The 21,770-nt window shown below is 40.3% G+C and overlaps 1 protein-coding gene across 1 annotated transcript in view; it reads left to right on the plus strand.

The window, feature by feature from the left end:
- Positions 1-20,830, plus strand: part of faf1 (Fas (TNFRSF6) associated factor 1) — a 62,475-nt gene extending 41,645 nt beyond the window's left edge. The window contains exons 14-19 of the mRNA XM_034881615.1: positions 1,700-1,836; positions 1,934-2,022; positions 7,006-7,086; positions 7,600-7,677; positions 11,413-11,625; positions 19,700-20,830. Coding sequence (XP_034737506.1) covers positions 1,700-1,836; positions 1,934-2,022; positions 7,006-7,086; positions 7,600-7,677; positions 11,413-11,625; positions 19,700-19,783 — 682 coding nt within the window. The 3' untranslated portion in view covers positions 19,784-20,830. The remainder of the gene's footprint in view (positions 1-1,699; positions 1,837-1,933; positions 2,023-7,005; positions 7,087-7,599; positions 7,678-11,412; positions 11,626-19,699) is intronic.
- The last annotated feature ends 940 nt before the right edge of the window (positions 20,831-21,770 follow it).

Genomic DNA, 21,770 nt, shown 5'->3' on the forward strand with positions numbered 1-21,770 from the left:
GTGCTACTGTACTGCCTGACTCATCAGCTGCTCAGTGAAGCAAATGTCAGGTCTAATCAGTCTACTTGCATCTTCACACACCACTTTGATTTGCAGAAATGTGATCTGACAGTTCAGGGAAACATTAACTATTTTAGCTGTCTGGATGTACAGATAGAGATAGAGATGGGATTGGTGACAAATTAGAAGCTGTCAATCACAATACCATCGGAGCCTTTAACTCACCTTAGCTGCAAGTTCCACGCAGGTGTTTCCTCTACATGTAGTTACCCCTGAAGGTTTTTAAAGGCCACAGGTCTGGTACGGACGAGGCTACATTCTTTACCATGTTATGTTATGACTGGTTGATAACATGCTGAACTGTTCACCTCAATTCCTGCAGTAGTTTGACTTCCTTCTGCCCTCAGTGTTGTGTCCATACTCGTTCTATAGGTGGATTGATCTTAAGTGCTTCATATGCTAGTTGCAGCCTTTCTGTCATGCTTAGTTAAAGTGGATACAAATACATGTTTAGGTTGTGTTTACAGGTCGAGCAGTTTTAATGTTTTGATGATGATTTTTTACTGTGGTCAACTGACTTCCTTAGTTTTTGAGATTGAAACCAAAGCAGGTTGGCTTGTGTTTGATGGGAGATTTAAGATTGGGTTACCCTTCAAGTGAGTATCCATTGTTCCCTGGCCATTCATTACAGGTTAGAGTTTCGCTGTGGGCTATTGTTATGATCTGCCTGGGTCGAGGTCTGAACAAGGACAAATGTCAGGACAAAATGATCAGAAGGATTTTGGGTACCCAACTTCTTCATTGCAAGAATTGGGTCACTCAAAGTTCAACATTTTTTAAAAGTGTTGTTTGACTCGTATTTTTAAAACATCTTGAGTTCAGTTCCACTTTGAGCTTAGGGGCTGTTTAGCCTTCACATATTTCACAGATCTTTAAGGCGGTCATCTATATTTTCAGCAAGTACTAGTACAATTATTACTTTAGGAAGCACCACAATGTACTATATTTCACAGTTTGAGAAGTCTGCAAGTAGCTCTCTCAGCTTTGGCTTCATGTTTTAATGAGTTACACCCCCTCTCAGACAGCATACCTTCCATTTATCTTCTTTTTCTGACCCGCTGTCCTTCCATCTATTCCATTACTTCTCTATTTTACCAGCCAGTTATTAAAGTAGATCTTATTAAAAGGCGGAGGAAAAAACTAATCTATATTTGCATTCAGTCTATAGCAATTCATTAATATTATGACATTTACAGGGAGCTTGGCAGGGCCCTGGCTGCCTGCTACCCTTTTCCCTCTCTGAAATGTTAATTTAAAAAGTTCTGTCTTTGTAATGGAATAAGAAATCCTCTCTTGTCCTATCAATTCTGGGTGTCTGGTGAGGAATACTAATTCATCTACGGTTCCAATGGAGATAGCATGTCACTCTGATGGAATAGGAAAATGCAGAATTGGTTTTAAAGTCCTTAATGCCACGAGTGGTATGTATTTCTCTTTTATGCTGCAGTTGGAAAAGCTGGAGTATACGCCTTCTTTTCCACATGTTGTAAAAATGTTTGTTTGGACATACATGTTTGTGTGTATGTATATGCTTTATGGATTATGTATTTTTTTCAAGGACAGGTTTTAAACTATTTATTCAGTAATCAAATGAATTGAATAGAATACATTTGAATTGGATTATTTCTTTGTCTTCCAGACTACTCACCATGTGTACAAGGCACTTTGGCAGTGTGGTGACACAGACTATACGGACATACAAGACAGACCAGTTCCCCCTGCTCCTTATAGTCATGGGCAAACGAACGTCCAATGAAGTTCTAAATGTTATTCAAGGTACTTCAACTTTAATAACAGTTTGATAATGTCTATAGATATATATGTAACTCATGTAAAAACACAAAGACTAAATAATACAATGTTTTATCTTTAGGCAATACAACAGTGGACGAGCTGATGATGAGGTTAATGGGAGCAATGGAGATCTTCACAGCACAACAACAAGAAGACATCAAAGATGAGGTACAGTTGGAGTACAATCAGGGCGTCTGTGACTTCAGCAAAACAAAAAAATGCTTTGGATTTTTCTGAAAAGAAACTTGCTCATGCCTGATGTTAACTTCAATGGCTTAGGTGGTCCCGACCTCCAGTAGTGTCTCTTGCCAGACCTATCTCCACAGTGCTGCAGAGTAAAGTCTGGCTCCTCCACACATACACTTCTTGATAGGAGAAACATTTCTTTAAACCGATCACAGTCGTCGTGGGCAGGGCTAAGCTCCGGTCGCAGCGACGGTGTATCTGCAAATTGGTCTCGAGAAGGAACTTGTTTTGGTGGAACATTTGCACCCCACAAAAGAAAACATCAGATAAAATATAAAACGAAGTCAAAGCTTTAGTGCATAGCTTCTTTATAATGAGAATGTCCGTTATTATCAAGCCATTGCCAGATGAGTTGCTTCAAAGCTAATTAAGACTATCAGCTCCCCACAACTTTTCTCAGTATGGCCGTGCTGAGAAGATTGTGGCGCCTGGCGACTTTTGCGCGCAGAAACTCAAGTGAAGATAATGACCTTCCGAAGAATTCATCATGATATTTTATTCCTCCTTGGCTACTAGCAACTGAGTGGATGAGGGGTGGGGTTGGTGCGCGATCACGGAAGGCTTGTATCATGTGGACGCGCTCACAGCTTTATTGTCATTACTTAGCTTTCCTCATGGGGGCAACAGAAACTACGCACTATAGCTTTAACTGTTCACACAATACAGTAACGTGAGCTATTTAAATTAGCTGGATACATAGTTCATCATAATATGCTCTTACCAGTGTATCGCTGTCTGTGTTTTGTCCGTATGGAATCCCTGCCAATTGATTCCAAAACGTCTAAGTAAATGCCATGACCATATTCTCTGTTTAATTTTTACACTCATTCCCTGAAAGAACCAAGCAGGCCTGACTTGTTGCTAGATCCAAATTTTCTTCCAAAAAACATGCCATTTTCAGCAAATAGCTTGCTACCTCGAAGTTTGTTAAGTTTTCCCGAAACCAACAGAATTTTGCCAGGCGATGGACATCCGGCGGAAGATCAAGCAACGCGGAAAATCAGGCGATTATCCAGTAAATGAGTTGTTCTCCATCCAGACTTGACCTCGAGTAACACTGTAAACCGTCTTTACCTTAATTTTGCTGATTTGGGCTGTGACTATTGCCACATTCAAAAGCCCCGGTGGGACAGTTGAGCCAGTCTTTTACATCCTGCTTAGACATAAATCGCAACATGCTGAGAAAGATCAGACGCCATTTTTAAACTGTGGCATTCTTGTAAAGACAAGTAGAGAATACTTGACCATTTCACCTTATTCCCCTTTAATGTGCGAACTACACTCTTTGGTTTTTGAAAAGGTACAGGACTCATCTTCCATTCACTCCGGTGTGTAGGTAACAGTCTGTTACTCCAATAGAAAGTGGACCAACAGCATTTAGGGATACACTCCATAAAAGACAGTAAGGCAAAGATGGTGGGAGTGTTTTCATGTCATAGACAGGAATCTGGGACAGTATGACGGGGAGGTCCCCTCACTTTCAAAGAATTTCACCTGACCCTCTTAACCATTTACTGATGTTTTTACTCAGTGACATCAAACACTATGTGTTTCTGAGTATTGGAGTAATCTTCCCATGCTCTCTTTTCTGCTTAATTTAACAACTTATGGTCAGAGGTTTAGGAATTTGAAACCATAAAGAACAGTCCCCTTATTGACTAACATGTTTTAAATAGTTTTTTAATCAGATACAGAGGGATTAAAGTTAAGATAGAATTGTGATCATTAAAAAGACCCTATCCTTCTTCCTGCGAATCACATATACTAACTGTGAGATTGTCTCTCTTATTCCCACACTCTGTCAACCTCTCAATTACATTGTTGCCTCCTTTTTATCTACTGTATCTATAGATGACAGGTGCCACACCATATCAAAAATTTAACAGTTAAAGATTCAGTCAACCAAACAGCCTGTCCAACAATGCTAATGTGATAGTCATAGCCTTTCAGTTATGGGAAACGTGGTGTGTCTCACACACACACGCAAACACACACACACACACACACACACACACACACACACACACACACACACACACACACACACACACACACACACACACAAAAACACCCTGAGGGTTAGACTTCCTCAAATGAGTTATGGAGTATTGAGTGACAGCTTTCCCTTTGTGTTTTTATTATCGCTACAATTATCTGGCTTCATTTTGGATTTGTCACACTTCAAATAATCATCAATGACAAGAAGCGACAGGAGGTATTCAGAGTACGTACGTGAAGTGTACTGTTGGTTCACACTTAAGGATGGTTATCATTTCATTTTTCAATATTATTACCAATCTGTAGCTGAGTACAGATAACAAAAATAATATTTCTCTCAATACCTTATTTTAATAATAACAAAAATCATTATAATAATAATAATAATTATTATTATTATTATTATTATTATTATTATGTTGTTGTTGTTGTTGTTGTTTTCCCCAAAACCCAGTTTTTCAGTTAACATATAAGTTCTCAAACATTAAATGTTATCCAAACACAAGCTGCCGTACAAGAACTGGCAAAATTAAACAGTCTAAAACTTACATTTAACTGAGAACCTGGCTGATCACAGAATGAGTAAACAAGAATTTGAGCAGGCTTTCTATGCCAGCCGATACTCTGAGAGACAGACACATTTTGCCTGCTACCAACAAAGTATTGACATTCAATACACAGCCCTATTCACACTGGAAGACTGACTTGGGTCACTAACTACATTGTGTATTGACTTTATTAAGTGATATTGTTAAATATTGAAACTATACTTCTTGTTTTAATAAAGTTGCATTCATGCATCTTAATCATCTTTAAATAATTTTGTTAAAAAAATAATTGTGCGTGTTTCTTTTCTTACAAGCTGATTTGATTTTGTCTTTTTCTTATGACATCTGCTGAGAATATTTGTACTGTATTTCATTACTGCTTTGTGATCACTTTTATAATTATTGCTGGCTTCAATCAACAACTTCAATCAACAGCTGGCTTAAGATCTGTCCGAGAAATAGGAAATCTGATTAACCATGGCACAGTAGTTTAGTAAAGCTGTTCTGAAAGATATTCAAGTGTGATAATTACCAAAGTGTGGCCTGCCAGAAGGAAATAGCTTGTGATAATGTAAAAAACAAAAGACAGCATAAAGAGTATATGTGATGATGGAAGCATAATGTTCCAGTGTGATTATCATGATTAGTACCAATAACCAAAGGATTTAGTATATCCTGTATCTGACAGAACCTATCCCATCTCCAAGGTAAAGTCAGCCTTGACGCTGGACTAATCCCATCTTCACTGTAGCAGCTCTAAGGTGTTTGTGTACTTCCCACTCTCCCTAGCTCCCTTCCCTCTTTCTTCGTCTGTTTTTCTACTTTTTTTCGCCTTACCTTTCAAAAGACAAACTCAGACACAAACACAGACATCCACCATATCCAGACATTCCACTTTGACACTGACTTTTGTATCTGTCTGGAAATGGTGCAGCTGGACAGCCACATTGTGGCTTCAACCAATCTTACTGACTCGCCAGCCATTCTTATGGTTGTCTGTGTTTTAGCTTAGTAGTTTGTAACAGACTGACTCACTGCAGGTTCTATGGTCTACATCTGTCTGCATTATGGGCTATTTTCAGTTCAGGTCATCAGCAAAAACGAACTAATGTTAAGGAGAAACAAACATGCATATGTTTTTGTATTGTTCAAAATTGAAGCACCTAGGGGAAATATAACCCAACATCTGAGGAGTAAGGTCTACAGAAAGAGCTGAGATTTATCTCTGGACCTTTTATGCTGTGAAGTGACAGTGAGCCACAGTACAATCTAACAGCAAATAATTAGATATGCAATATCACCCAATTGAACCACTTGGTTTTTTGCAACAATTATTTGTTTGTGAGCAAACATTAAATGTGTGACAGCTTGCATTTCTGACTTCTGACCGCTAAAATAGGGGTTTATCAGCAACACTATAAGACAGCACATGGCTAGCCAACTTGATAAGTAGCCAAGATATAGATTTGGCAAATCTGTTTGTTTTTTCCCTCCAAAGATAAGGTCTTTTTAAATCACATTGTGCTTGAGCATTTACACGCTAGATTAACGTTTCACATTAGGCCGCTCATGCACGTTAGGTCATTCAATGCAGATGGTGCATTTGAAAACACATTACAATTGATCATTACAAAATGTGTATCAAACATGAACTACTGTGTGACTTGTTTGCGTGACTCAGGGCCAGTCTTATGAAAGTGGCCACTTTTGATGCTTTTGTCCCTCTCTACCATTCTTTTACAGTTTCCTTTCAATGTTCATCTTTTATGCAAGCCAAAAGCACAAATGTATCCTTTGCATTTTCTGACTGAATACAACAATACACAATGTCCTTTTGCTTAGCCACTGCCTAACTGCACAGTAGCCCTCTGATCATCACAATAAGCTTACTTTGCCATATCCGGCTTGGCACACAGCATGGGCCTTCAGAAAATAGAAAACCAATGGCCGTGCAATGTTAACACAATGGACACTCGTATTTAGTCCCAGTCTTTATAAAACACTTTCTAGCCACAGCAGGTAGAAAGAGAAGGGCCGTTAGTCCCCTTCCCTCTGTACAAACAGGAAGAAAGAGGCAGAGTGAATGAAAGAGAAAGGGACGATGAAACCGAGATGAAGAAACATAAAAGAGACTCAGGGTCTGGTAAATGACAGTCTGGTCACAATGAATCCCCTCTGGTGCTACTCTTTCATACCTGGTGTTTGTACCTAACCACACTTGACATGCAGCATATTCTTTTGCTTGGTTCTTTCTGGCTCCCACACCCCGCATCTCCGCTTAAATGTTTTGTCTTTGTGTGTCCTTTTATTATGTTGTTAGTTATTGGGCCCCACTTTTTTTCTCCTTCTCTCTGCCCAGGACGAGCGTGAAGCAAGGGAGACAGTGAAAAGAGAACAAGACGAGGCCTACCGTGTGTCTTTAGAGGCTGACCGTAAAAAGGTATTTTAAAAATTACAAAACAAATTGTCTACTCTATTCACTGGGATCTGAGTAAGTTGTGGTATACTAGAAAATACATGTACAGGTTTAACCACTGCTATGATTTTAACTCATTTTTTTATTGTACAATTTTAAGTCATTTGTGTAGCTAATAAAACAACAACTGTCAAGTTTAATGCTCGTAAGACATCTTAATGAAATACAATAACCTAGGGCTGAAACAATTACTTGATTTATTGATTAGTCAATTGATGAAAATTGTCCGGCTGTCAAAGTATTTTGATAATCGATGATTATGAGTTCAGTCTTTGAAAATGACGTAAGCTTTTGAAATGAGGATTTCCTACTTTTTTCAGATATTGTGTCATGTCATTAGGTTTAGATACTTGAGAGTCTAAAAACTAATTTGTATAGTTTTTTAATTAAATATCAGCAACAATTGTTTAAAGGAAACTTGACAGCCAGTGGGAAACACAGCAACGGTATTCAGCATTTTGTTTCTTTGTTTTTCAGAGAGAAGCCCAAGAGCGAGAAGAGGCTGAGCAGGTTCGCCTGGAACGAATGAGAAAGGAGCAGGAGGAGGAGAAGGAGGTGAGAAAAATACCCGTACACATACGATACTTATTATGCAAATTAGCTAAATTAATATTCCAACTTCATCAGTGCAGGGCTGAACAGTAATATGACTTGCCGGCGCACACTGAATGCGGTGCACAGTGATTGTGCCATTCTGCTGTCGTTTTTTATCAGAATTGCTCTCACTTCAATAATGAGTCAATTAGATTGTGGTCTTGGTTAAGCCTGCCAGTCAGTGAAGCGTGTGTAGTGTGGGTGAACATGCAAACAGCCATTTCAGAAGAATTAAATATCCTAATTACAGTGAGGCATGCCCCTGTTAATGTCACCTTACATGCACACAGGTATTGTTCTATTTCACTGCTTTACATTGGTATAGCACACAACCTTATATTGAAACCCAAGTGAACAAAAGACAAGGCAATTCATGTACACGGGATTGAGTACAAACACACACACAACCTAAGCAAACACGCATTCACTTGAAAACAATTATGGTATGAGAAGAGGGGGAACACAAACACACAGGCAGACACGTACACTGTCACGCATGTAGGAAAAACAATAATTGTCTGTGAGAATGGCACCAATGTTGTAATACAGTCTATAGTAATACAGTGTAGTCCTGCTGATTGTTGTTTACTCAACAGCAAAGAGCCGCAGGGCACTGAGAGGTATTGGGTGACCCTGTTCGCTCTGGTGATTTGTCACTTAAGTTAAACAGACAACAACAAAAGAGCCCGGGTTGGGCCTTCTTAATTATATCACTGTAGTTCACTAATCAAACTGTTTGTGCACACTTGTGTATTTTAAACAACAATAGCCACTTTGGCCTTGTGTCTCCTACTTATATTAATTGTCTCTGCCCAAGCTCAGTGGTTTCCATGGTGTCTCCTATGCTAACATTCTAGTGTTGTGCTTGTGCAACAGTCTAGATATTCATAAATATGAGAGCCAACAACAGCAGCTGGACCTGGACAAAAGCAACTTAAGTTTCTTAAACTGTTAAGCAGCACCTAACTGAATCTAAAATGGGAAATGGGTGTCCTTTTGTTTTATCACAACACAATACTGCATTTTGTTGTGTGTACTTCTAGTTCTGATGGGCTTAGGTCCAAAATGGCAATAAAAGATAAACCCAGAGAGTCTATTGGGAATTGGCATTAAAAAAAGTTATCAGTTATTCTACTTACTGATTTCCATCTTGATACATTTTTGGATGGAAAAAGATTACAAATGTGTATACATTTTTTTGGTGGGAGAAATCAATATTTTATTGATGTTATTCCTATTCAATTATTCATTTGAGTCTTCTGAGGTAGTAACATAGTGTACATGACAGAATCAAATATAATAGAAGAATGCTTTCTCTGAGAATGCTTTCTCTCAATTTTTGGTGAATTGAAGGGGGGGTGGGGGTGCATGTGCCTGTGTAGATTAACATTACTATTTGCCTCCTTCAGGGGTCTTAGCATACAGTTGTGCGGCTGTCAGGTGCCCCTCTCCCTCCCCCACCCGTCATCTGTTTGCTTTTTGTGGTTAGCCGAGTGGGCTGTAGAGGCAGATAAATGGATGGATAGATGCTTCTGATTATTTGTGTGGAGCAGCTTTGTCCCGAGGCCCGACCAGACGTGTGTCCTGTGGTTTCGTTAGGGACGCTACCCCTTACGAGTGGCAGTGTTTATGCTTCTGTCTGTGGTTCACTATCTGTCTGCAGTTGTAGGTCCAACACCACACACACACTCCTGTCTTTTATTTGTGTATTTGAGTGTAGGTTTTTCCCCGCGGGCCCCTTTAACTCAGTCAGCATCAGCTCTGATACCTGTGGGAGCTGATGGTGGAGCGGCACGCGCGCTACCCTGCCCACCCAACACCAGAAGCTGCTAATGAGCTACTGTTGTACACTCTTATGAAATATAATTGCATTATGGTGTGTAAATAAAGCCGGGGCGTGTTGTCACAGCATATGCTCCCCGGCTGGCCAAACAGGAACAACAAGCCGGGGGAAGGAGGGGCGGGAGCAGTAAAAAGAGGAAGGCTCCAGGGAGCGGCTGAAGCGCGTTTTTTGGAAGAGCAGCCCATTAACAGGAGACCTGATTACCTTTACTGTGGAAGATGACAATTTGCTGGTTGTCTTGCCTATAAGACACTCTCACTCTGGTGTAGACAGTATTACCAAATGTGTCTTTAAGATAAACTTTAAACTACACTGAGATATTCAATAGGTACAATCTTAGATTTCCCAAACCGACTGAGCAACAGTAAAAAAAAGCATGAAGCAACAGGAAAACACTTGGCTGTTTTCAACATACTGAAATTCTACTTGGCAACCTTCACCGCTACAGGGAACAGGGCGAGACACAGGGCAACTAATTCAATAACATTCTTAGGACAAGAAGAGCCTTTAATTAATGTGAGGCAATCAGACTCTGGGAGCAACTTCTTGGCTTGTCTTTCTTACTTGTTTGGGTAATGTGTCGTCATCTTCATCGCTGCCAGTGTTACTGTTATCTCTGGTTTGAATTCACTATAAACAGAGATCCAGGGCTATTTATTTTATTGTTACACTTTATTGAATCTGAGATTGTTTCTTGCACTCCAGAGCACTTTGTTTAAGTTTTTCTTCCTCTCCTGCAGTTATTCAGTTAGTTGTATTTTACCATGTTATTTTAAATGTGCATACAAATAAACAAACTAAAGTAGAAGATGTAATCAAGAACAGCTAGCCTCTTTTTAATAAATGATCCACTAATTTAATCATTTTAGTATTAATCTAATAATTTTTGCTCCGTGTCACAACATTAATTACGCTGACTCTACTGTCAACAAACTGTAAAAACAAAGAAACATAAAGAGACTTTGTAATGCTAATAAGCATGAAAAAAGAATTGCAGCTCCAGTTTTGACAGCTGCATCCCACCAGCACCTGTATGTTAACATCTCTGCCTTCACTTAAAACAGCGAATTACTACTTTATCGAGGAAAAAATTTCATGCTTTATTGTAGTCCTTTTATTTCTTTGATTCATTTTCATGTATTAGTATTAATGGAATAGGGAATGCATCATTTGTGAAGAGAGGAAATAAATTTCATAATTGTCATGTTGTCATATTTCTAAAAGTTGGAGTTCTCAGCTTGTATTTGCATTTTCTTCACCTAAACTTGAGCAGCGTGTTCACAGAATTCATGATTGTTACGTCTGTCCTTTACAAACAATGAAGTCTACTTTTAAACAATAAGGCCTATAAAAGACTTTTCTCTAGTCCAGGGACCTTCAACGTTTTTTTAGGCCAAGGACCCCTTAGCTGAAAGAGAGACAGAGTAGGGACCCCCTACTACATGTACTGTATAAAATTAAATTGCATTAAACTGGGCAGGATGGATAAAAAATGAATGGTGGTGACTCCTTAAGCTTTACCGTATGGCCACCATAATGGCTACCTTACTGATAGTAAGCTTATTTTCAATGTGTACATTATATGTTTGTTTGTTTTTCACAAATATGCCAATTTATTGTTGCTCTTAAGATGTACAATTCCTTTTAATGTATATTTTCAGACTTATCATAATTAAAAAAAAATTATCTTTTTTTTACTTTTAACATATTTGGAGGCCCCCCTACACTAAGTCTGAGTACTTCCTGGGGTCATGAACCCCCTGTTGAATACCTCTGCTCTAGTGATTATGAGGTGTTGACGATTGTCATTGTATTGTACTGACCTAAATACTGGATTTTCTCCACCCCTTCAGGCAATCCGCTTGTCATTGGAGCAGGCCCTACCACCAGAACCCGAGGATTCAGAAGAGCAAATCAGCAAACTGCGAATCCGCACACCGAGCGGCGAGTTTCTGGAAAGGCGTTTCCATGTCAGCTGTAAGCTTCAGGTCCTCTTCGACTTCGTGGCCTCCAAAGGATACCCCTTTGAAGAGTTCAAGCTCCTCACCACCTTCCCTCGTAGAAATGTGAGTGGTATACTTTTCTTTCTTACTTGGAAACCAGTGAATGGACTTTGAAAGACCAACACAAGTAAGCTGTTCAAATCACAAGTGGAGAGGGAAATGAAAGATGTCTTATTTCGGGAGGTGAAGGGAGTTGAATCCTCCTGTTATCCAATTGCCGTCTTAATAACAATTCTCTGCCGACATAAACAAGTGCTAAATTCATCCTTACTGCAGAAGAGTAGCAGCAGGTTATGAAGTGTTCTCTGCCACAGCTAACCTCTGCTGGAGAGATCCACAGCTGTAATTGGCTTTTTTTTTGTTGGGGCCTGGGCTTAACCTCAGGCAATGGCAATGAGTGTAGAGCAGCAGGGACAAGAGTTAAGACAATCGGTTGGCTGTGGCTGATTGATGGTTTAGTTTCCTCTTGCTTTTTATCACCATGGTTTTGATTGTTTGTGTGCTGCAGCAGCACTGATGTGTCGCTTCTTTTGTTTACACGTACCTGGGATGGAGCAAGTTAAGCCAACTGTTTATCCATCCACCTGTGCACAGGTATTATTCAGTGCATATTAATTAGTAGCATCCCTCTATTGTGAATACAGTACACTATGACTGTGTTAGGATACAGTTGTCAGCATTAACAGTAGTATTCTCTATGGCTCTTCTGCTGACACCCAGCAGCTATCTACAACCAGTCATTAGAGCGACTGGTTGCCGCACTCTGTGGTAGAGAGCTAATGAGCTCTGTTTCAACTACCAGTTTAATTAGCCGTGCTGCTGGAAACAAAAATGGGATTTCCATTAATCAAGAGAGAAGTGATGTGGATTGGCGGTTGTTGGTGGTTGTATAGAGGTGTGTGTGTGTGTGCGCGCGTGTGTGTGTGTGCGCGCGTGTGTGTGTGTGCGCGCGTGTGTGTGTGGGCTTGCCCAGGCAGTGTGCCATCGTAGTCTGTAGAGACCGCCGAGGCACAAACACCTCAAACTAACACACACATTAACGCGTAGCTCACACTCTTCATTTCGTCACAATCACACACTTCAACAAATGCACAAATATTTTCAAGCAAACACATGCCCCACTCACAACTTTGTCACTTAAAGGATTCACAGTTGTCTCTTTATAATCAAGAGTAAACATGTGTTTGAGACGGAGATAAAGATGTGTCTGCATCGCAGATGAAATTCCTGCAAAAACAGGATGGGAGGATTAAAGGGGTAGAGATGCGAGGAGAGGATGGTGACTGCAGAACAAGTCAAAAAAGAGAACAGAAAAGACAAAAGCTTAAACAAAGAAAAGATTTAATCAGAGAAACAGTCTGAAAGAGAAAAGGATAGAAAAAACAAGTGGAGAAGATATTAAAAAGAAGAAGATTGGAGATAATTCCAGATAACAGAAAGGCAAGAGATTTGGGAAAAGAGAGAAGAGAAGCAGCTCAGTGGTAGTGCCAGTATGAGGCTGTGAACACAGGCCCCTGTCTAATCCTGCAGCTCTGTGTTGTAATTAAATGAGAGAGAGCGTAGAAAGCCTCCATCCCGTCCAGACGCTCTCACTGTTGCTCTGCCAGGATCAGAGGATAGAGGATAGACCACTATTGCATTTGTAATACTGCACAACAATTGAAACCTTCTTTCCCTTTTCTAGTTTTCATCAGCTTTGTGCAGTGTCACTCTTTCTTTTGCTATTTCCCTCCTCGTCAGCCTTTTTTAAAATTGAATTTCCATACATTCAGCTGTAACAAAAACTAGTGGATCTACTCAAGTTTTGTTGAATATTTTTAAACTAAGATTACTACATTATTGACCAGGTAAAGGGCTATATATTGTGAATCGGTAAGTCTGGTAACACAGGTTTATTCCCATTTATAAATCAACTTAATAAAACATCAGAGCCAGATAATGTCTTTGATTCATGTTTTTGTTTTTTTTGCCGATAAGTGTCCATTAGTCTCTGCTTTTTGGACTCAGTCTCTTTCCCAACATTTGGTATCAGTGGCTTATCTCTTCAGCACTACAGCAGGCCTTACACTGGCATCATTTGTACTAGGCTTAGCCGTGCTCAGGGAACTAACCCTTTCCGTTTCTACGACTGACAGCGAGTTTGAGGAAGGAGGGGGAGACTTTTAGTGTTTCAGTTTTCAGCTTTCCATTCAGGAATTTCCTCCTTTTTCTTTGATACTTGTTGAGCACAAACCAATGTTGAAAGGCCTGAGGTCTTCTTCCTTCAGCTCGCGGTGAACATGTTTAGACTACCAGTAGAATATTTGTCAGTTGGCTCTTCCTGCCTGGCTGCTCATAGACACCCAAACACTGTCAAACCAGCGTATTAGTTTTCTCACTGTGATACTGTACTCTAATTCAACTTCTCTTAATCCTTCTTCCAGCTCTGTCAGTGAATTCACAAAACCACTCTTAGACAAAACCTGAGATATAGGACAAATAAACAGTGGCACAGAAGAAGCTGTGTGTTATACTGAGATAGATTTTACATCTGTTACAGTGGTGTGTTTTATTTTTCTTGTCCTATCACGAATGAATCGTATTCACAGGAAGAGCTACAGCGGTTTGTTTTTAAAGTAGTTTCACCCCAAGTTGCTTCCGCGGGACTGTTCTTTTACTATTCCATCCACATAACGCAAACCCACAGTTTCACAGAGCTGCACGCCATTCTGCTTCATTTCTGAGCATGGATGGGAAATGTGGCTCCAACTTAGGCCACGTATATTGGCTACTATCTCCCTGATTGCTGAAAAGACCCCTCTGCTCAAAAAATGAGTTGTGCTTATTGTTACGTCACTTGGGTGTTTGAGCGTCTCTGTGCAGAATGACTTATGTGCTGAGTTTGACATCAGAAGGCTGTTTGAGACGTGTACATACGTATCATTTTGTGACATCACAACATGTTTGGAAGCCAATCGTGGTCCGGTCTGAAACTTACACAAGCGAGATGTGGGAGCTTGAAACAGCCACAGCACGTATACTGACAAATGTCTCCTACTACTCGTGTCTTGCAGTTTAACAATGTTTGCATATTTATAGATTCTGTATTTTTCAAGGAGGTGAAAGGAGTAGATCTGAATCAAATTTAATAAGATAATTGAACATTTTTGTGGAAATAAACATATCAGACACAAAAATATTTTTCAAAGAAGAGTATTTTATCTGTCCTAAAACATGTCTAGAGGGAATCTTTAGTGTTGAAAGCTGAGTTTTACCCCAAGGACCCCCCTCCTCACTTTGAGCTCTCTCCTTCTCCTCTCCCTACCAGCTTTCCCATCCTCTTTCCTCCTCTCTGCCTCACTACCTCCCTGCTCAATTACACTTTTGTTTTGCTCTCCAGCCTTTGTATCTTCCTCCATGTGCCTTTTCATCCCCTCTCCCCCTCCCCCTGCCTTTTTCCCCTTAAAAAAAACAATATATTTTTTAAGCATAAACTTTTATTCATATTAATTTATTTTTGCTCCTTTTCTCCTCTTCCCCATTCCCGGATTTTCTGTTTCCCCCCCCCCCCGCAGTCCTACCCCCCCGTCCTGTCTGTGCGGTGCATTTCTCCCTTTGAAGTACCGTATTCTGGTCTGTTCTTTTCTGTTCACGCCCCGGCGCTACGTGCTGTCAACGCTCCTGGCAGCAGATAATGATCTCCCACTGCTTTTGTAATTGGCCAAATAAACACTTGACAACACTAGTTTAAAACAGACAAGTTATTTGGTTTTAATTAACATAGTAGGGCCTGTAATGGCTTCATTAAAAATGCGTTATTTCAGCTGCACGTTTGATTATATTGGAAACGGACATCTTGAGGGCCTGTGTTTATTTTCCCTTTCTTTTCTTTCACAGCTGAGCAATGCTTAGTGTGGCCTCCTCTGTTATCAGTGTGTTTTATTCATTGAATCAAGTGACTTACAATTGTGGTATTTATTTTAAACTTCACGTTCGGTGCTAATTATGTGGCTTTGACCATTGAAATCCGCTGTTTGATAGTGCCAAATACGTGGGGTTGATATTAACTGATTATTTTCTCATTTAATTTTTCAAAGGGATATAAAGACTAAATATCAAAGTTTGACGATAAGCACCATCTGTCTTTTTAATTGCTTCCAGTTTTAAAATTAGCCTTTTTAATGCTGAGCTTCCAGAAATTGTATTATCTCTTTAGATTCCGCTTTTGTTTTATTCTGTTTATTTGAGTATTTTTAATTAACAACTGGAAAAACTCTTCCTTTTTTTTCTTGGAAACTAATTTAATCTTTGAAAAATAGTCAGTTCCTAATTTAATTGGATGATGAAAAAATTCTGTTGATTCAAGGTTAAAAACAAACTGCAAAGCAGAAAGCTACAGTAGATTGTGTCTATTTTATGTATGAATGTATGTATGTATGTATGTATGTATGTATGTATGTATGTATGTATGCATGCCTGTGTAGGCACACAAGGAGCGAAAATGGCTTAGGCAGAGGAAAAACAACAGCTTTGTTTGTTGACAGATGCCTCCATGCTTATGGTCTGTTAATTGGATAACAATGTAAACAATCACCGATGGCGCCCGTCTCCTGTGTCAGTGTGGCATCTTGTTTCCCTACTTTCTTTTTCAGAGTCAGATGCTGCTCTCCTTCCATCGTCTCTCCCTGGTGCACTACGAGCAGAAACTCTCATCCCAAATTCACTAAGAACACACACACACAGACACACACACACACACACACACACACACACACACACACACACACACACACACACACACACACACACACACACCTGCTCCACCCCAAAGCCTCATTTACTCCTACCTGATGCTGTGGTGTCATAACAGCCTGTCGGGTTCATTAGCATGGCAGCCATTTGCAACGCGCCGCTCCTGAGGTGGGAAAAGGAACTCAGCAGCCCTGTTGGTTGTTTTCCACCGCCATCGGGATGGAATATGTTTGCAGGAAACACACACTCATAAAGACACACACACCATTTTATCTCACTCCCTGCTGTGCTATGAGGCAGCTGACTAGGTGAGGGGCATAAGGTTGATGTGGTAACCCCTCCCTGCCCAGACCGGGCTTCCAGGCACCCCGCTGAAAAGTCAAGAGTCTAAATGACATGTTGAAATGAGGACAAGGAGATGAAAGACATGGAGTCAAGGACCGCCGAAGTGCACATGGTGTGACATTTCCAAACACCCATGGGAGATGCATAGGTTGTCTGATGCTGATATGTCCTCACCTCTTACTAATTTACTTGCCTTCTTTTGTCTCTTTTCTCACCCTTTTCTCTGAGTCCTCAAACACCCTGTAGTTTTACAGATTTTATAGTTAACACAAGTTTAAATGTGTAGATTGCCATAATTATTTTTAATGCTTACTCATATCAATGCTTTTTGACTCGAACAACAGTTTTTCAGGAGCGTTTATTACCACGCAGTTTAGAGATTGTTCAAAGTACGCACGAGGGTAGCATCTCTTTAATGCTCCTGTAGAATTAAAAAAATGAAGCAACCAAAACCAAGTAAGATTTGTACCGTATTTGGGCCTTTTTGTAGTTTTAATACTGGATTGTTAGGGCACTGGTAAGACACTTGGCATATATTCTGCAGGAGGTGAAGTTGTGGTTCAGTTCATGGTCCGAGGTCACATTTGGTTCCCTGGAATAGTCTGCCTCAGACCAATCACGCTGCTTGTTGTGAAGGTCGACCTTTACCATGCTAGCTTACCCTCCCTGACTTTCTACAGCAGGTACAGGGAGCGGGTTAATTATCCCACTGTGAGGTTAGAATAGGAGCCCTAATCATAGGGGCTGACGCAGCAGTCATCAGATAAGCCCTGGACACATCTTAGTGTCACACCACCTCGCCCATTCAGCCCAGGTGTTAGATTGGCCCAATGTAACACAACCCCTCCAGTGATTAGCTCACATAAGCTAAGAGAAAAACATAGGTCAGACCCCCTTCATGCCAGCTAATTCGATCAGCTCCGTTGTGGGTGGTACTGCATTATTCTTCTGCTTTTGGACAATAGCTGTCATGCAGAGTATTGAACGCAGATAAATGTTTCTCTCCTCTACACCATCAACTATGTTCCTGTTTGACCTCTGTCACAGCTGAAATTAGGCATTATTAGCCATCAAAAACACAGTTGTCCTCTCAACCCCCCTGCGCTCTCTCTTTCTCTCTCTCTCTTTCTCTCTCTCTCTCGCTTTCTCTCGCTCTTTCTCTCCATCAGGCTTTTACCACACAAACTCTCCTGTTATGTAAACTTCATCAGTTTGTTCTGGATTGGAGCCTTTTAAAAAAACAAACCTGAAGGTCCTCTTAGGGAAACGGAGCTCTGCTCATATTACTGCCCAGACTTTTTTAAAAACATGATAGAATAATACACACTCGCTCAAAAAACACACATTCAATGAACTCAGCAGTAAAGCTACACTGTTAATCCAATCTAGATTGCAGGGCATACATGGTGAGACAATCACCAAGGGACTCCAGTAGTGCAGAGTGACGGAGGTCTTGTACACACTAATATGGATAGATAGACTGGTGTTTTTATCCACTTTGCTTTGTACTTTTTCTTGAAATATTTTTCAAAAATAGCAGCTCAGTGCGGAAGGCCAAAACAAAAGAAAACTAAGGCTTTAAGTAGTGCGGAAACAGTCAATTGATGGATTAGTCTATTGGCAGGAAATTGTATTTGTATTTTTCTTCTTTTTAACACAGAACATTTGCTTGTTCCGTCTCCTCAAATGTGCCTATTTGCAGATTTTTCCTCTGTTATACCATTGTAACTTTAATATTTTTATGCTTCTGCTCCAGTGACAGCCATGGCTAGAATTAGGGCCCTATTTTAACGATCTAAGTGCACGGAGTGAAGCGCCGGGCGCAAGTGCGTCTAGGGCGTGTTCAAATCCACTTTTGCTAGTTCAACGTTAGAATAAAGGGCCCGTGTGCCGGGCGCATGGTTCAAAAGGTTTGTACTTAGTGTTTTAATTAATCATAGGTGTGTTTTGGGCGTAATATGCAATAAACCAGTCATAGTGTCATCTCCCATTACCTTTGAAAGCCAGGCGCGTTTGTACTTTGGAAGGAAGAAGAGATTTTCAGAAAGAGAAACTGATCATATATGGCACAAGCACTATGCCACCTAAACTCCATATCACTATTTCCCATTGTAACATTTTTACTAATGCGCTGTTAAAATAGCAATGAAATGCTGCATTATTGACTTTAAACCAGGTTTTTGATTGTCAGTGGCGTGATCACTTTCTGCTGCCTCGAGATATACCAAAAATGCACCTGAACACACCTTGCTGTAAGACCAGCACGCCCACGGGTGCACAGATTGGCGCAGGTGCATTTGCTATTTAAACGATGTGGGCGCTAGGCAGGCGATCAATAACTTTGTTGGTCTTAAAATAGCAAAGACACTTGCTTCGGGCTTTGTGCTGCTCCGGGTGCAAAATAGGACCCAGTATTTTTTGGGCTGTCCGTCCGTCCCATTATGAACGTGACATCTTGGGAACGCCTTGGACACAAGGATGAGGATTAGATTTTGGTGGTCACCCTCTTCACTTCCTCTCCCTGGATGACAACCAAAACAGGGAGCCTCCGCTTCCACTGGTAGTCCACCACAAGGTCTTGCTGATACAGTATTGAGCTTCAGGTGATTGTTGTTGCACCATGTGACAAAGCGCTCTATCAGTCTTCTGGACTATATTTTAAAAATACTCTGTGAAGTGAAGACAGCATGTTTCTCACTGGAAATTATATATGTATATATATATGTCATGATACCTTCTGTATTGCCAAAATAAGACACTTTATTCCTTATTAAATTCCTTTCAAAGACTACACCTCTTACTTTATGAGTGGACAGATATGGATGAAAACTGCAACTTGACTGGTTGTTGGAGGCATTCAAGCAAGAGGCACTTAATCTAGTTGGATTATGGACTGTTTAAAGATGACATTTTAGAATCTGGAAAGCTGTGTTTCACATTTTTCATTTTTTTTGACATTTTATATGATAATGAAACTAATAATTAATTGGAGCCCTAGTATTAAGTATTAGCGATGGTCTTTTACATTGCCTCTATTTCCTCTCACCCTGTCTCTTCCCAGATCACCCAGTTGGATCCGGGATCAAATCTGATGGAGGCCAAGTTGTTTCCTCAGGAGACGCTCTTCCTGGAATCTAAAGAATAGGAACTGGCCCTCTGATAGCTAGGAGGACCGACGGATGAACTGGCTGGACACACACACTAGTCACCGATCCCACATGTACACACACACACACACACACACACGCACGCACATGCACGCACAAACAACACACACACACACACACACAAAACCAATCCTCTCAGACGTACATAAACATACTGGCATGCACGTCCAGTGACACACAAGTGCAAGTAAGCTTCCCTGACCTCGGCCTGGTCGTGGCACATGAATGCCTAGTGTACACGTGTCGCACAGAGGAGCAAAGACAGTACACAAGCACACAGCCAAACGTTCACCTACCCCACATGTATCTCTCTCTCTCCCTCTCTCTTTGTCTCTCTCTCTCTCTCTCTCTCTCTCTCTCTCTCTCTCTCTCTCTCTCTCTCTCTCTCTCTCTCTCTCTCTCTCCCTCCCCCCCTCTTCTCCCACGCTTCACGACTTCACGTTACCAACTGCTGTGTCATGATTTTCTCTCACAACACAAACACAACACAGTACCACAACAGCATTGAGAGACTGAGAAGACAAATCTGTCACAGAAAAAAAAAAAAAAAAACATGGACTTGTTACCCTTGTTTCCACATTCAACACACCAAGGCTGCTTTTATAGAACATGTTTTTTTGTGTTTGAAATTAAAAAAAAAAAAAAAATTGCTAAAAATTGAAATGAAATAAACAGCAGGAATAGATGTTGCCTGGTAGAAATCTGGGCTGTTTGATCTCCACCTGTATTTCCTCCCTTAACCTTCCCAAACTACCTTCCACCCCCTCTCCACCCTCCCCTACCCCATCTTCCGCCCCTCCGCCCGCTGTCTGCCGGGGGGATGAGGCATGATGGGACACCTGCAGCATCTGCAGTGTCCTGTCAGTCTCCGCTCCCCCTGGTTATAACACCCACTGCTCCACAAGCCAACGGATTGCTCAGTTTTCAGTTCTTTTTTCTTTTTTCTCTTGATCCTTTTTAAGTTTGATGCTGTATTAGTTTTAGTTTGATATACATTATATAAAATATATGAATATGAACATCAATTTGTCTCTTCCGGAAATCTGTTGAAACACGTCCTGACACTCATACACGTTTTTTTTTTTTTATTATTATTATTATTCCTATTTAAATGATTTAAACATGAGACTTGTTTTTCTTTAAATTATCTCAGGTTATGCAAAGGTTTATCGTGTAGGGCATACCAATCTTTTTTTGTAGGGGCTCAAGAATATATGTAAGATCACAAACTTTGAAATCAATTTTTATATCATGACATTCCTCTATTAGGGGACATCTGCAGGTTTATAGATTCCATTGAAAATCTTGCAAAGAAGAAAAAGAAAATACATTTATACTTGACATTATTGGTTTATGTAGTTTTTTTTCTTTTCTATAAAAAATCTGTGTTAGGGATTTTAGTATTATCAAATTTGCAGCGTCTTGATTAGCTCTAAAGTCTGTCTATAACTTTGAGTGTTGATTGCTTTAAAATGGCTTATTAGTGTGTGAGCTGTCAGTTGAATGTTAGCTTGATCACAATCAAGATAACCTGAAACACAGTTCCAATCCAGCCCTGTTCAGATGTCCATCTTCACATCGCTGTTACCACTGACAGACCTTTTGCATATAATAAATGTTTTAATATTCTCACTCACACGCCACATGGTAATATCAGACACACCGCAGTTAATTTCCTGCCTTCGTCAAGGAGAGATCACGCAGGCTTAAGCCTCCATCTGCAGCAGGGCTCTTCTGTCAGCTAAAGGCAACGTTTGAGAACCCCAGCAGAGTGACTACAAGAATATGCTGCATTATTAAATACTTGTGTTGCTGGGAATCATTTTAGTTTCTTGAATTACATAATTAATGCAGGCGAGGAGCTGATAATGTGTAAGAATGGGGAGGATTTTTTAGAATTAAAGAGTATTGATTACACAAATTCTTTAAATTGATATTGCTCAACAAGCAGCAGCCATTTACAGT

This window comes from Etheostoma cragini, chromosome 9 (genome assembly GCF_013103735.1).
Source record: "Etheostoma cragini isolate CJK2018 chromosome 9, CSU_Ecrag_1.0, whole genome shotgun sequence".
Taxonomy (NCBI): domain Eukaryota; kingdom Metazoa; phylum Chordata; class Actinopteri; order Perciformes; family Percidae; genus Etheostoma; species Etheostoma cragini.